Source organism: Dendrobium catenatum, unplaced genomic scaffold (genome assembly GCF_001605985.2).
Source record: "Dendrobium catenatum unplaced genomic scaffold, ASM160598v2 original_scaffold_273153, whole genome shotgun sequence".
Classification (NCBI taxonomy): domain Eukaryota; kingdom Viridiplantae; phylum Streptophyta; class Magnoliopsida; order Asparagales; family Orchidaceae; genus Dendrobium; species Dendrobium catenatum.
This window is the reverse complement of record NW_021591549.1, coordinates 194,208-210,730: the sequence shown is the minus strand read 5'-3', so window position 1 is coordinate 210,730 and position 16,523 is coordinate 194,208. Positions and strand designations below refer to the sequence as shown.

At 40.2% G+C, this 16,523-nt stretch overlaps 1 protein-coding gene across 2 annotated transcripts in view; it reads right to left on the bottom strand.

Moving 5' to 3' along the window:
• Positions 1-5,697: 5,697 nt before the first annotated feature.
• LOC110094821 (vacuolar protein sorting-associated protein 54, chloroplastic) overlaps positions 5,698-16,523 on the bottom strand; it is a 99,016-nt gene continuing 88,190 nt past the window's right edge. Inside the window, exons 18-20 of one of the 2 annotated variants that reach the window (XM_028692764.1) lie at positions 7,031-7,111; positions 6,747-6,934; positions 5,698-6,058 (exon numbers count right to left, since the gene is read on the bottom strand). In XM_028692764.1, coding sequence (XP_028548597.1) covers positions 6,796-6,934; positions 7,031-7,111 — 220 coding nt within the window. In that variant the 3' untranslated portion in view covers positions 5,698-6,058; positions 6,747-6,795. Of the gene's footprint in view, positions 6,059-6,746; positions 6,954-7,030; positions 7,112-16,523 lie in introns of both variants that reach the window. The other variant, XM_020820151.2, reaches the window with a different exon arrangement.

The window sequence follows — 16,523 nt, the reverse complement described above, 5'->3', positions numbered from 1 at the left end:
TTAAATTTTTTTTGAGTATTTATAACCTTTCTATCTTTCAAATATTTATATCACATTCAAATATTTATATCACATTCAAATATTTGAATATTGAGCTTGATAATTGATGACTTCATTTATCTCCCTCTCCTATTATTGCTTTTTATATATGCATAAGATCAATCAGCACTTGACTAAATAAGCTATCCTTGAAGTTTCAAGATGTAGCCTATGGCTAAGATAGATTGATTATCATTATTGTGTGATGGTTCAATAGCTAATGAAAAAAATCTTATTATAATAAGACATTATATGGCTATTTAGAAAAATAAATAACATGAACATGTCGCAATTAATTAATTTTCAATGTTAATTTGATTATTATAGTCCGTACATAAGTCCAAAGCATTTTCAAAACCTTTTAACTCCTATCTTTGAAAATTTTAAGAACATATATATTTATTTTTAAGTTAATTAAAAATATCAATTAATATTTTAAAATACTAAGGTGATAGATTTTAGCTAGATTGGATCCCTGAGATGAGTTAGCTTGGTAACTTATCAAAATCATATGAGTTAAACCTTAACTACAATTACAATTTTACGTACATTTAGGTATTGTGATAGGTCACAATCTTTTATTAACTTAGCATAAGGAGGATGTCCCTAGGTGAACTATTAGCTATATAATGCTATTAGTACATGTTTTATGGCTCATTATAAGATTAGTTAGAATACAAATGAGTGCTTGTAGTTAGTATGACTACTTTTTAATGATATAATAAAGCCATTTTTTAGTAGGTGTATGACACATGGCCATTACTCTTTTACTTTTAGAGGGGCTATGTATAAAAAATGTATCTAATCAAGTATTATTACAAATATTTTGCTTTGATATTATATTCTCTTGATTTTACTCATACGTATTGATGCACCAGAATGGCTTATTAAGCAACTTTAATTATTTTAGTTTAACTTTATTTTACTCTTGTTGCATCCAGGAGTATTCGCCGCGATTGAGAAATATAAAGTTTAACGCCTTAGCGTTGCACGAAAATTCGGCACGCAATCAGATAAGAGAGAGTGCAGCGTTCATAAGAGACATCAAGATTTTTACATGGAAAACACCTAAAAAGGGGGGAAAAACACGGGGCCTGGCCCAGCATAAATGAATCCACTAGTATTGTAGTTGATTACAAAGGAGGTCCTTCCTCAGGGGAAGGCCTTAGCTTGATGTACATCTTATAGAGTACCTTACATGGTGAGAATACAAAAGCATCACTGTTGATACATTTATTTGGTCGAAAGGACCATAGTCAGTGGGCGACGTACACCAGAAGGATCGTAGTCAGCGGGCAATGGAGATCAGAAGGAATGTAGTCGACGGGCGACGTAAATCAAAAGGACCTTAGTCGGTGAGCGATGGAGGTCGGAAGGACTGTAATCGGTGGGCGACGTAAGTCAGGAGGACCGTAGTTAGCTGGCGACGGAGGTCGGAAGGACTATAGTCTGCAGGCAACATAAGTAAGGAGGACTGTAGTCGGCTGGCAACAGAGGTCGGAAAGACTGTAGTCGATGGGCGACGTAAGTCAGGAGGACCGTAGTCGGCTGACAACGGAGGTCGAAAGGACTATAGTCGACGGGCGACGTAAGTCAGGAGGACCATAAACTAGCGATGGAGGTCGGAAGGACAATAGTTGGCGGTTGACGTAAGTCTGAAGGACCATTGTCGACTAGCAATGAAGCTCAGAAGGACTGTAGTCGGCTGGTGACATTAGTCAGAAGGAATGTTGTCTGACGACAGAGGTCAGAAAGACGGCGTTAGGTAGAAGTCCAGTAATTGACAGAAATCCAACATCAGATAGATGTCTGGTGAAAGTCCAACAATAGGCGGAAGTTCAGTGTCGGGTAGAAATTTGGCGACGAGAAAATGCCCGGAGTCGGGTAAAAGTCTGACATAAGTTGGAGGCCGGGGAGAATTCTGGTGTTGGATGGTATTCGGGCAAAACTCCAGAGTCATTTGGAAATCGGATAGAACTCCGGCTTCCCTTGGAGGTTAGGCAGAATTCCAGCGTCACTTGGAAGTCGGGCAAAATTCTGGCATCGGGCAGAATTCTGACGGCGGTGGTCGAGGAGGAGTTTCTTCCCACCTATCCTTCTCTTCTTCTTCTTCTTCTCTTCTCTTCTTCTTGCTTAGGCCCCCTTCACAAGAGAAATGAGGGGTCTATTTATAGATTTCTGGAGTGGCATGGCCTGTAAATAGGTAGAGGATCAAGGGCAATTAGGGAATGGTTTGGATGGACGGCCGATATTGAATCCCTTGATCATGGACCGTTCATCAGATATTTGAAAGTCTTAATGATGTCAGAATTCGGCTATCTTAGGCTCGTTGGATTTTTCTCGTCGAGGCGCTCGATTCGACTATAAGTACGTCATGTTTGGAAACCGTTTGGTAACTCAAATTGTTTTTTGAACCTTCCAACATCGCTTTTGGCCTTTGATTCAGACCCATTTGGGCTTGGATTGAGTCGAATTTGGTGTCGTTGGGTTTGTATTTCCGAGACGATCAGTTCGACTGTAAGTTTGCTGAAATCGAAGCAGATGATCTCAAAATTAATTTTTGAAGTCTCCAACTTGATTTTGCCTCGAGAAACGTGCTCGATCAAGATAATTTTTTGAGGATATATCAACTCTAAAAAAAATTTGTATGTGTCTTAAGGTACATGTAAAAGTTCCCAATCCAAAATCTTGGAGTACCTTAATACTAAATAGTTAGGAGATGTCTAATAATTAGAACTTACCAGCGATCAAAATCTTCAAACCCTAGTACATGTTCATAATGTTTCTATTCAAACACATTTAGATGTCTCTCTAAATAACAATTACTTGCATGCATATAAAATTCCTTATGATGGAGCTAGTATTTATACATATAGATTTCAATATGTCTAGGCATTAACTTAGCATGCAATGTAGTAACTATCTTGACCTGGATAAGAATATAAGTTCAATTGAATATCTTTGAATATATATTTCATATCCTTTATGGTCTACCTTTAAGAATTTATCTATTTAGAAAATCTACATTTTCTTTCCTCAATTTGAAATCATGAGGCTAACTATAGGCGATGCTATCCATGTTTACTAATAGATCATCTCATGACTGGGTTGAGTAAACTACTATCACATCTAAGTATTTTTAAACTTGATAACTTTTGATGATAAAGTAATGAAGTCCTAATCAAGATCATTTATATCTTTTTTTAAGTTCCTCGCCTTTATCTATCACCTTTTTTAAGCCCTTTCAAACACCTCCTAACTTCTTTGTTATTTAAAGGTCGTTATTATATATGATTTTTTCCTAAGAGGAATAGTCATAGTGATTCACCCTTTTCCTATGGACTCATTTGTTTCAAAGTATGGAATTCGATCAGGATAGCAATCTTTGAAAGTATTCCTTTGATGCAGGGGTGTCAATTTCGGGTCACGGGTCGGGTTCGGGTCGAACCCGAACTGACCCGAGTTCAAACAGGTCAACCCTAACCCGACCCGGGTACATGTATAATTAATGAGCATTTAGTTTAAAGAATATTACATATTATATCCAAATATATTACCTACACTTATTAAGTTTTATTGTTAAGAAATTTAAGCCTTTTTAATGATTGATGAAGCATTGCAAATTGCAATCATATGATTTTGCAAACGTCAAAGAAAGCCAATAGAAATGTAAATTCATCAATTACACATTCACTTCCACTGTTATTCACTAATTTATTAAATCATTTTCATAAGCAAAATCAGGCAAAAATAGCTTATTCCTATTGTTATGCCTAATTAATGAGTTTTTTTTCCCTCTATTTGCATCATATATTTATTTTGCGAATTACTCTTTAAGTTATTCAACTATATTTTCACTGAAAGATTTGCAAACGCAAATTTGGCAATCTGTTGGGTCTTTTCTGCAAAGAAGCAATGTAAGAATCGGGCACGTGGTGGTTGGCTTTCAGCTGGCGGTCCAATCACAAGGTTGGACAGCGGAGGTTTTCTAATGCGTACACGTGTCTCTCGTCGGTTGCATTTGACTGCGGTGTGCGGTGATATTTTCTCTGGAAAACTCTAAGAAGGAAATGAGTTATTTCTGAAATTATAAAAACAATATAAATAATTATGTTTTGATTAAGTGAATGACATGAATAATTAATTTTTTTCATAATTTTTGATAATTAGGTATGAGATAATTTACTAGTTGAATAATTAAATAAGATAATTCTTATTAGTATTTATGATATCTAAATATAGATTGTTAAGACATTAAATTATGGGCTTCCTATGCCCACTTGGGGGTAGGGGTGTAAACGAGTCGAGTCGAGTATTTGCCGGCTCGAGTTCGAGTTTGAGCTCGATAAGTGGGCTTGAGATCGACTTGTTTAAGAAATATCAAGTCAATTGTAGGCTCGAGCTCGAAGCTCGTTAAGCTCGACTCGAGAGCTCGTTAACAAGTCGAGTTCGAGCCGGCTCACTTACACCCCTACTTGGGGGCATTCAATTTAATAGTTAAATAAAATTTATAAGATCAGCCCCTAACCACAACAAAGCTTTTAACACTTGTGATTCAAGAATTCTACATACAAGTTGTTCCTATAGTGGTTTTCCTGATTGCACATTCTAAAATCAAGAGAAGCCTAAAAGCTTAGACTTCGTTTGAGACAATTTTTTTACTACTTTCTAAAGTGATTTTCATATACAAATTTGCACTAAAGAACTATTTTAGAAAGCACCAAAAAAATCGTCCCAAACAAAGCCTTAGTGCTTATAAAAATCTCTCAAAAGCAAGCAATCTAAGGCTTCATTTGGGACGGATTTCTTCTTGCTTTCTAAAACAGCTTTGTAATACAAAATTTCTTGAATTTAAAAATTTTATACTTAAAAACCCGTTTTAAAAAACCATATGAAAGCTATCCCAAATAAAGCCTAAATATTCCAATTGTAACTGACACACATAAAGTCATAAACATATATACTAAATACAAATAAAAGATGATTCATCCTTCAACAAACACCAGAGATTTTCTTCAAGAACAATTCGTATAATTGATATATATACGAACTTTTATTTGGTTCAGGGAACGTACACAACTCTACGTTCGGCCGCCAGTAGAATCGCGCCACGTGTTTTCATTATTTACCGCCCGCCCCGACAACCCGACCCGGAACGGACCCAAGATTGCTCATTATTGCTCGGTATTGCTAGGTATTGGTCGATTTTGCTAGGCAATAACTAATACCGAGCAAATACCTAGCAATACCGAGCAAATATCGAGTTGTACCAAGTTTTTTCTAGCAAAACCGAGCAAATCCCTAGCAATACCGAGCAAATCCTGAGCAAATACAGAGTTGTACCGAGTTGTAAAAAAACTCGGTACAACTCGGTATTTGCATGGTATTGGACTTCACAGAGCGGTATTTCTCATTTTTGCAAAGCAATACCTAGCAAATACCGAGCAATACCGAGAAAATCGCGAACATATCTTTCCCGGGTTCCGCTCCGGGTCAAGTCGTCGGGCCGCGCGGTAAAGAGTAAGAGCACGTGGCGACATGTTATTGACGGCCGAACGTAGCTCTACGTCCGGTCAGAAGACGTAATAATTGTTCTATATATACACACCCATGAAACAAAATAACCAGAAAAAAACCACCACAATAATTTAAAAAGGGGAATAAAGAGACTTCTTCTTCTTCCTAATACTCAAATTGAAGGGGCTTCCTTCAAGTGCAATTCATAAGTTTTTTTACAAGTGCCAAAAATGTTCTATACATTAAGAGATTGAGAAATTGTTCCATAAACTTGTATCTACCCAGCTGAAATTTATTCACAACCATCAAACCAAAAAGGCTTGATTGACCAAATAGCTCGAGTCAACGGCCAAAGAAGAAAAATACAACAATGAAAACAAAAACAAAAAAAGCTAGTAAAATATGAATACTTCAATTCAGAGCAAGCTCTAGGAAGACCTTCACGAATTAAGCAGCAATCTCATTGGATAAATTCTTTATCAAGAAGCGGTGGAAGAAACTCCTGTGGAAGGGTTAAAGATGAGTACTGACTTGAACCAGTAAATAATACGTCAAATGTTAGCCACCCAAATATAAGAAGCACATTTGAAGAAATACTGCAATAATAGATATAATTTAGAGCTAAGGATGAATAGTAAAAGTTCATAGTTTCAGATAAGGCTAATTCATTCTAACATAGATCGTGACTAGGCATGCAAAGGGGTAAGACAAAACTTAGGCTTTGTTTGGGGCAGCCTTCTTTTTGCTTCTTAAAGCAGCTTTTTAATAAAAAATTAGAAATTTTGTACTAAAATTCTTCTTTAAGAAGCAAGAAAAAAACCATCCCAAACGAAGCATAAGGCTGTAACATATTCAAAAACCTCACACTAAGGCTTTCGTTTGGGACGGCTTTCTTACTGCTTCTTAAAACGGCTTTCTTGTACAAGAAAATTAATTTTTGTACTTAAAAATAGCTTTAAGAAGCAGGAAGAAAGCCGTCCCAACAAAGCCTAAGCAATGGATAAAACTGCAGCTCTTCACAGATAAATTAATACCAGGGCTGACACAGACAGCTACTTGGGATCATGCTGCTGCAGATGATGATGTTAAAGATTCAATTTTTAAAGATCCCAAACCAGAGCAAAAAAGACAAATTTAACCATGTAAAAATAAGTTGTAAGGACAACAATATGATATTAGTCAAAACTGACCTGACGGTGTTCCAACTCCAGTGTCAAAAAAAATCTGCCTATAATACAGTCAGCTCCTACTTTGAATGGGTAGCAACTTCCTTCTCTCCAAATTTCTTTGCCAGGAATTCATCAAGCAGACCATAGTTTGGCACCTGATCTCTGTTTGAATCATCAGAGGGCAACTTCCGTATGCATCCGAGTATAACCTGAACATCACGGTAAAGTCTGGCATACAAAAAGACATGCATTCAAGACTATCCGATGAAGCGCTTACAAGAAACCGAATATACAATATATCTTACCGATTCTTGGCTTGAGGTGTGCTGATATCTAACTTGGAGAATTCTTCAAACAGGTGAGAATGAAAAATTTGAACAACTTGCCTGCAAAATATAGAACATAGAATGGTGTCAGTGAAAAAATGCATTTTGCATTCAAAAAATTATACAAGCCAATGATGCCGATTCAGATATTATTGTTGCAGATCTACCAAAAAAAGTTCCAATTTAGATCAACAAGTAATATCAAACATTCCATGATGTGAAACGTACATGCGATGGAGTTACTTTAGGAAATTATAGAGAGCAATTTGAACAAAGTAATCCAAATTAAAATTATCATTTGTAATAAAAGAGTGAACCTAAGAATTCTTAGTTTTAACTCGCTTAGGCAACGAAGAGCGACATTCGATTAACCAATGAATTGAAGAAAATACAAAGAAGAATTGTACGCTACGACCAATAAACAAGAATCACGAATTAATAAAAGAACTTTCACCTTTGGAGCCCATACGCCTCAACTAGTCTAGGCTTTAGCGGAGAAGAGTCTCCACCTTATTATTTTTTTTTTTTTTTTTTTTGTTTTTTTTTTTTTTTTGGTTTATTTTTTTGTTTTTTTTTTTTTTTTTTTTTTTTTTGTTTTTTTTTTTTTTTTTTTTTTTTTTTTTGTTTTTTTTTTTTTTTTTTTTTTTTTTTTTCGCACCCTCGAGGGTCGGCTCCAGAGGAGAAGGAGCCTGGATCCGAAGGTTCTTTGGGACCCCTAGGTGCCGGACCGTATGACGATTTTGCTTGACAGCGATTTCCCTGAAGTGTATTCGGCGGCCTGGAATTCCTTCTCCAGGACGTGTTGGAGAACTTCTAGCAGCGCTGGACAGCAAGAACACAACATTTCCATAATCTCCTTGGACAGCTGCGCCTGCCTACGGGTGCTGGAAGTGTTTGGACAGCAATTCTAGATCTCCAATGGTGCAGACGCAGGCTGCCTTGGCCTGGAATGCTGAGCCACAACAGCCCACCCATTTTAGGGGGAAGGGAGGACTCCAAAACCGGTGCCAGGGCAGACTTTGGGACTGGACGACGCGCAAACCCTTGCTAAGTCTAGATTCGCTTCCCTTCCGAAAAGCATATCCAGGTTCCCTTGGAAGAATCTCCCCGCGTGAGTGAGAAAAGCCGCAAACCGAACCAATCCCTTCGTAGACCTTTTTCTGACACCCACTTAAAACTCACACAGCCGAACAAGGGGAGCGACCAATAAAGCAATAATTGTGCACAAATTCAAGAGTCTCCCACCCTTCCCACAAGCGCAGCAAGGAGCTCGGCTCATGAGCACTGGAGGCTGGAAGAGAGAAGTAATGTTAATTAAAGTGGGGCCCATGGATGCATAAATGAGGAATTAACATTAAAGTCTGACCATCTCTCCTAATCAACTTTATATTCCTATAATTAGAATCTCAACCTGTGTCCCATAATAGATTTGAAGCATGAGTAGGGAAACGCATATCAAATTGTCACACCAGTAGTGCTTGCTATTACATTCTCATATAACTGCACTTTGCCCTTCACAGTAGGATTGCGCTGAATTATATATTCGACAGGAACTCAACCACTGCCAAAGTGATTGAGATACTCTCATAAAGCTTGGCGACACCAGAAATATCGGCAAGGTGGGTCTAAAAGGTGGGGGGCTGACAAGGCAACCGCGAGGCTGGTTGGCTCAACGGCCTTGGCCTGTTAAGCCGTTTATTTGACGGATTGGATGATTGGCGGGAGGAATCTGCTAGATGATGCCGGCTGCTCTCAACAGGTGGTTAAAATTCCGATAATGTGAGCACGCAGGGTGCGGAGGGAACAGAGTGTCAATGAGCTTTGTTAGCCAAAGAAAGGTCATGGTATACAAAGGCGCCATATGTGAAATGCTGAGCGGGACAAATTTTTAATTCAATGGAGACTAGCCAGCCTTATTTTTGAGCTCAGAATCAGTTGAGTGGCTCTGCCGACGCGATGTTGCCCGTCTAGGCTTTAACGTATACTTTCTCTCTTCCCCTCCATGGCTTGGCCGAACTCGCCTCCCTGGTCGAAAATAAATTTGATTTTTCAAAGTAAGGGCTTGTTTTTCCGCCTACTTCTCCCCCTTAGTGTGTAATCAGAAATCACGAAGAGATTTTCTCCGGTTGCCTGTCCCCACCGGAGTTGACCTTCCCAAGGCCCATATCCTTGGTTTGAGCAAACCACAAGCGACCGTTCCGGCGCAGCTATCCTAACCATCTCATTACGGTGATTCTTCTGGCGCCTGGTGCGAACGCCGCTCTAGCTCCAAAACAGCACTACTGGTTCATGGGATATAACAGAGGTCGACTTCCCTCGGTGCTCTTAACCCCTGCATAGCCTCGTCTCTTGGGATCTTACTCTCTGCCGTCCCTTGCGCTGTTCCATGCCCAGTCCCCACCCACAATGGTGTACATGGACATATCTGATCTTAACATATTGCACAATCTGACCGTTGTAGAAGATACATCACTCAGCAGCCTACATGATGAGGATCAAATAAACCCTGAATTAGCGTGTAAGTCCTAGCTACCCATATAGCACAAGGCAGCGGCCGTCCTCACCATTTGGAGGAATTATGGTGTCCAACCATGCCTCTCACTGCGACAACCTTCCAATCATGAATGGTTTTGCCACCTCCAGCCTGGAAATCTCCAAAACAACCTGCGACATTCCAGGCGCCCCGAATAAACTTCAAAGAAAACTCGCTTGGTCAACCTCTCCATGCTCCCACTACACTCTAAGAACGACATCTAACGGCTTTCCTTTCCTCACACCTCGGGGAGTCGTGGTAGAAACTCTCTTCTCCGTGATAAGGCCGAATGAGGGTTGGCTATGGCCCAAGTACACTAATTTTTATTAATTGTAATCTTGTTTATTGTCACTACAATTATTCTTCCATTCGGAATTGCATCAGCCCTTCCCATTCGTGGTGATAAAATCGGCTAAAATGTGCCTCGGTTTGATGACCTCTACGCTTTTTCGACAGTCCGATCACTTAAAAGAGGATCTGTTATCTTTTCAGTTCTATTTTCCTGTAATTCTCTATAGGAAGTCTCGAGCTCTGGTTTAGTATCTGTGTTTAGGTACGAAGAGCAAAAGACCTGTAATCACGGGAAGGAAAGACACTCACAGAGTATGAATAAATATAGACCCGGATGAATTGATTCCTAGGTATGATTTCTCACACTACATTTGATCATAAGACGAAAATTGGAAGAAGGTCAGAACTCACCAAAGACTAATACTAGTTCGTCGGTCTCAGAAAACTACTAAGAAGATTTTGAAACGAAGAGAGCGAGGGTTCTGTTGAAACTCACAAGTAGTGGAAACAATGCTAAATAATATGTGAGAATTAATAAAATATTAAGTAGTACTTTCGCTCCAATCACCTAAAGGATCTCCACCAGAGCCATGATACGTGAATCATAACTTTGGTCATTAGCATCTAGCCCATAGCTAGACGTCAGTGCTAAGACTGCATTTCTAGGCTAGAGCCTGCTCTTATAGAGTTAGCACTTCCGAGCGTTAGAGACGAAGGATGTCTTTCCCTGTATGATAGGTTACTTAAATTACCCTCCAAGTAACTTCTTTTAAATAATGACTAACTAAGTCCTAGAGTGACTGTTAAAGGAAATTATGGAACAGAATCAACTGCTAAAGCAAGTAAATAGACTAAAAACGCCTCCTTGGGTCATCTACCAGCTGTTCTGAGACTTCAAAATTTTAGTAAACCACCCATTTCTAAATTGATTCCCAAAACACTTGTGAGAGTTTATGAAACTTGCGATTCCTTACTGTGCTAAACAGCACGTTAAGAATGTATTACAGAGCTGTTGAGGGGCTGTCGCCCTTCAGACCCCGGCAAAAACCATGCGGAAGTCAAAAAGCTTAAAAACGAGTGACCCGAGAAGTCCACCCAAAAAGTCCCGCAACTAGTACATATTGTAGAAATTATATGAAAGGGAACCTATGACGTACGGGAGAGGGTGGCTCCAGCAACTCACGGTAAAGCCAATCATCCGATCTCACGCACTGTAGGCCTGTGCGATGCGAATAAAATGTCTTGACAGCTTATTCTCCCACCACTCTCAGCTTGCGTTTTATTTCCCGCTGCTCACTCCCAATCCACCATACACCTAGGCTCTCATCACCAATTTGTTGGTTTATGGCTGTCCAAAAATTTGGCTGCCCAATTACGTGCCTAAGTGGGAACGGTTGTGTGCTAGATGAGAAAAAAGCTCGAGATCCCTCGATTGACCAGGACTCGATTTCCTCCTTAAATTTATCAGCGGAGCATCCAGGCCTCCTTCGTACAAGCAATCTGAGGAATGTGCAAATCTAAGGGGTGCGTTAAGGCTAACGTCGAATGGCCCCTATTATAGCATCTTGTCGGTCGCTCCTGCAGATCCAATAAACGATCCTCTACCACTCACGCCTGGAACTTGTTGTCGCCCTCCTTTTCCAAAAACCTCGGCCTATCCTTCCTGCGCTCCCACTTCCTTTCGGGAATAATTACCCATCATAATCACATGCTGCCTATCCGCGACGCTTCCACCGTCCATCATCAGAGCTAAGTCGGAGATGCCCTAAGCTGGCTAAAACTGTCATCTATGACTGGACCCGGAGTGATCTATGACGTAACAAGCGAGACGATCACGGTCGATCTCCAACTTCCAGAAGTTCAGGTCGGCGGATCCCACACAAGGCCTAATTTAACCAAGCCAGTTGAATGTGGTTGCGCCGCGTGTAACTTTCCGTGTTCCTTCTCACTAACCGCTCTAACAAGGATCATCATGGGTTAAAGATATATAACATGCTCAGAACTAGTGTACTTTAGTCAATACTGACAGCTCTCACCTCCATAAGCGAACCCTGTCTAGTCTTTACCCATCCAGTATACATGCGCTAAGTCTCACGCTTATACAAGAGTCAAGCTGCTCCTATTTTATAAAATTCTCTTGTTATTGAGATTTCCAATTAAAAAATGTCGGTTGTAATTCAGATGCACGCAGACGAGTGTTCTCGCTACCATGCACAAAGTCGTCGCGAAGCTACCTTTGACATTGAGATATTTGAGAGACCCTACTTTTTGTTAACCGGTCAACAAATAATTAATTAGACTGATATTAATATTTGTATGTAATCAACTACCTCCCTTTCAATATTTGGTTGGAGCAGTACGATCTACGCGACACGTACACCGGCTGTAAACCCTCGCAGATTCGCTATAGATTGGCAAGACCGAACCTCGAGTGGAACTGTCTAGCTTATAGCATCGAAACACAATCATCTTTACAGAGAATGAACAGGACAAGTCATTGGAGCTTACAAAATGAGTTTCTAACCAAAACAAACAGACACAATAGGAAGGGACACAGACTTACGAACACTTTACTGCCACACATCCGACGCATTCGTAATTTTTGGCTAGGCAATATCCAGGACAGTCCACAAAGACATGGTACGTAGGAATTGTTCGATTCCTAAGGGACTTGGTGAAATACGGATCGGAGGGGACAAATATCTGTCGTATCGAGACAGCACTCCACTCTGGCTATTACTCTCTTGGCGCAGCTCAGTTAACACCCAGGTGGCTGCGCGGTCCCCATTCTCTGATCGGGAAGTCCCGTAACAAAGTTCTACAAAGTTAAACACTCTATAATGTAGTACTCTCATAGTAAGTGTGGTGATAAGAGAAATAGACAAAAAGCCAATCGGATAACCTGAACAGGCAGTAAATCCATACGGTTAGGGACATAAAGCATCGGTCCATCTCGAGGATTAACGATGGCCAATCCATTGAAGTGCGGGCGGAGTAAACGGCTCGAGACAATAAGTAGGCATGGGTAAACAAGCGAATTAGAACGGCTAGTTGTATGATGTTGGTAACTAACGAGCATCCATAAAAGGGGAATACGCCCAAAGATTCGTCGCGATTGGGGTAATCATTGAGCTTATACCCAACTCGTGCGTTCAGCCATGTGAAACCTTGACTAAATTCACGGAGTTTGCGTGTCAGTGTGACATCTTCGTTGGCTAGTTAGGTATATATATTAATATATACCACTTTCTGCCCTTTGAGTCCAAAGACATCATTTTAGTCGAGAGTTACAACACAGTCACATTACCACTAGAATCCGAACGATACTACCCTTTTTGTGAATACAGAACTGAGTATAGAATGGCAGATGTACTAACACCGTAGTCATCCAGATAATTATAAACCAAAGGAAGAGGAGAGGGTACTTACCTTTCTCTCAAACCGGAAGTAAAAGATTTTTGACGGATAAATCTCTAATGATTGAAAGATCAAAATTCTGCTAATAGGGTAATAAAACTCAATTTTATTGCTTCGCATATAGCGCTCAATATTAGAAGTCAGACTCAGATTATATATCTGTCTTTTTCAAAATAACTGATGAAATAGAAAACGATGGTTCGAAGTATGTAAATCCTCATAATGACAGTAAAACTACGGTTTATTTTCTTCCATTTAAGTGTTTTGTGTCGACTTGATAACATATATATAGATATCGACAGCAACTCACCTATTACTTATACGATCTAGCTCACTAGTGTGAAGTCCAATGCTATCCAGGTGTGATCCTAGAAAATAAAATTTTCAATATGAGTGATACAACTATATTACTAGAGGTCGCTCATCTGCAAATTGATCAATCCTTCCTCCTCGAATTAAGTTCATGCATTCTACTAGTAATCCCTATACTTAAAATAGCAATCTGAAGTCTCAAATATTTGAATTTTTCATAAGTGAATACTTATCGTCAAGATAAGGATAACGACAAGTTACACATCTCTTTCGGGATCAATCAATATTGTGCCAGCAGACCTATCCAAAGATATCGTTGAATGATATTAGACTCAAGAGGCTAAGGTCTAAGGGGTAAAATGCTCTAGACCTCCTAAGTCAAGGTCTTTAATCAAGCAGGGGTCTAATTCAATCACTTCAGTTTATCCTCAAAAGAAGTCCTCGTTGTCATGATACATTAGCATCCACGAAATGGATTGGCACTCATTTTAGGTTCAAGGGCATTTTCTTGTTAATGCATTTCTCTATCAATTAGTACACTTGCGAGGGTTAAGGACTTGGGAGTGCTGAAGGTGGACTGACTGCCAGAAGTAGGTCCAAGTGGGGACACACTGTCCAACAGAAGATCCCCACTAAAGGGTTGGTCATCAAAACTAGAGAGGGAAGACCTACAGGTGGACAGCAACCTTGACGTTTACTAGAAGGATGATTGGTTCGACTATAATGATGTCCAGTGGTTCGTCCAACGAAAAGAGTGGGCTGATGCGCTAGACGGACAGCACTAATAGAGGTCGGGTATTTCAAATTAAGTTCTCGTTCTCCATGTCTTTCCAGAGTAAGGTGACTCACCGCGAGACTCTTTATGATCTTCCAATTTTCATCCAAAATTAAAGAGCTCGACCTTTAAGGTAGACTTAGCGATGTTAATCTGGATGGACTCAGAGTATGACAAGCATCAAAATAATCCTCTAGTTGTCTTAACCCAGTTCCCTAAGGAGTAAGGGTCCGAGGAACCATCAAAGCGTGGGTAAACGATTAAGGTGACTCTAAGGTGATGGTCTTGCTGTCTAGGCATCAGGTCTAAGTTGAAGAAGTTGAGTGGGCATCCTCCCGACTGACATGAATTGACTGACTGGGTCACGTACCTAGAGTGGTGAGAGTCAACAAAGTTCCTCATTTGTGGTTTCGTTAGCGAGCCTACAGATTAACTTAGGTCGTCTAACCTCTTTTGAAATCCGATCGAGATTCCTTGGAAAAGTGCTAAGTGCAAGCTTAAAAATTGGTGCGCGATGGATACATTCACTTAACACACATAAGGTGAGGCACATCTTTAGGACTCGACTTATTGGTTACTATTTTCTCCAAATTCCTGCAGCAAATGTTGGACGTGCAAACCACACAATTGTGGATAAGCTAGGTGTATAGGATGGATTTTGGAGGAAGTGAAGCATCCTAAACGCTAGGAGGTAAAGCATGGTCCAATAGCCCTACACATGCTGCTGGACATGCTAAGGTCACAGCAAACCTAACAAAGCGTTTAACGGGCACCTAAAAGTCACTAACTAGCTGCAGGAAAATTTACTTGGTACCAGCCAATATTTGCATGAAGTTAACTTACATTGTCTAGCGTGTTGGTAAGGAAATCCCCGGAGGGTGTGTGACAGCACCTAAACAAAGTTCTTTAAAGTGTCGACTAACAACAATGTATGCTCAACAGTTTGCAATGTAACAGTGAGACAGCACGTTAAACTCAAAGTGTAGTTGCCTTATATAGTCACTCATGGCTTCGAGGTATTAATTGGCAGCACTCATCTAAAACCGTACCCAGAATGTCTCTCGAATAACCTTAAGTGTGGAAATACGATGTGGGAATTACTCCTACAGCAGGTGTGAACAATAATTCCTATCGGCAAAGTATATGGCATAGTACTCTCAAGAGTATTAATCAATGGAAGAAGTAAACCCATAGATAAGCCATCATAGCGATCAAAGTTCAAGCATAGCTTAGCCATTGCTCTGGAGCATAGTGATGATGTGAAAACTACAAGCGATGGACTCGTGAGGAGAAATATATGTGAAGGCAATTTTGAAACAAAGAATTATCCACAGCGAGTGTGAGGAATTATATTCAATCATCATAAAAGACTTGTTCGCAGTAAACTCTCGTAGAAATTCTTGTTAGATTAACCCGCTTAGGGCGAATCGAATCGACCGTACATATCGAATCTAGACCACATCAAGCAACAGATTGCACAAGAAGTATAACACGCAACGACAATACAACAAGAATACCAACATCAATTACATAAGAATGAACTTTCATCTTTGGAGCCGCTACCCAACTGTTCAAAACTGAGTCCCTCTGCTTTAGCGGAGAAGAGTGTTTCCACCATAGACTCCGATGGTTCGCTCCGAGGCAGGAACTCTGGATCGTCATTTCTTGTGATAGGTCTAGGCCGTAGGTATGAATCCTTGACAGCGATTTCTGTGAAGTGTATTCGGCTGTGATTCGTCCTGGATAGTGGTATCGCTAGCCAGCCTCGAAACGAGTGTTTGGAGACCGTCCATTTCGTACCAGGCGCCTGACAGTACAAAAGAGGTGGTTAGTCCAAATCGCTCCTTGACAGGATGCTCGTCCTTTTATGGAATTGCTGGGACACGTGTATTAGGATCTAAGAACAATTCTCAATCTTCCATGGTGCAGGGACAGCAGCGCTGATTTGGCGTATAATGCTTGAGCACACTTAGCAAATTGTTTACGGGCAAGGGGGAGGTGAAAACAACGTGAGGATCTAATGGGGACGGGAGCAGCAAAGGCATTTCATAATAGTGGTGAACGCTTTTGTTTGAGGGAAAAAGTCCAGCCATTGGGAAAACAGTCGCTAGTAGAAGTGAAGAAGCAAGATGAGTGTCGGATTT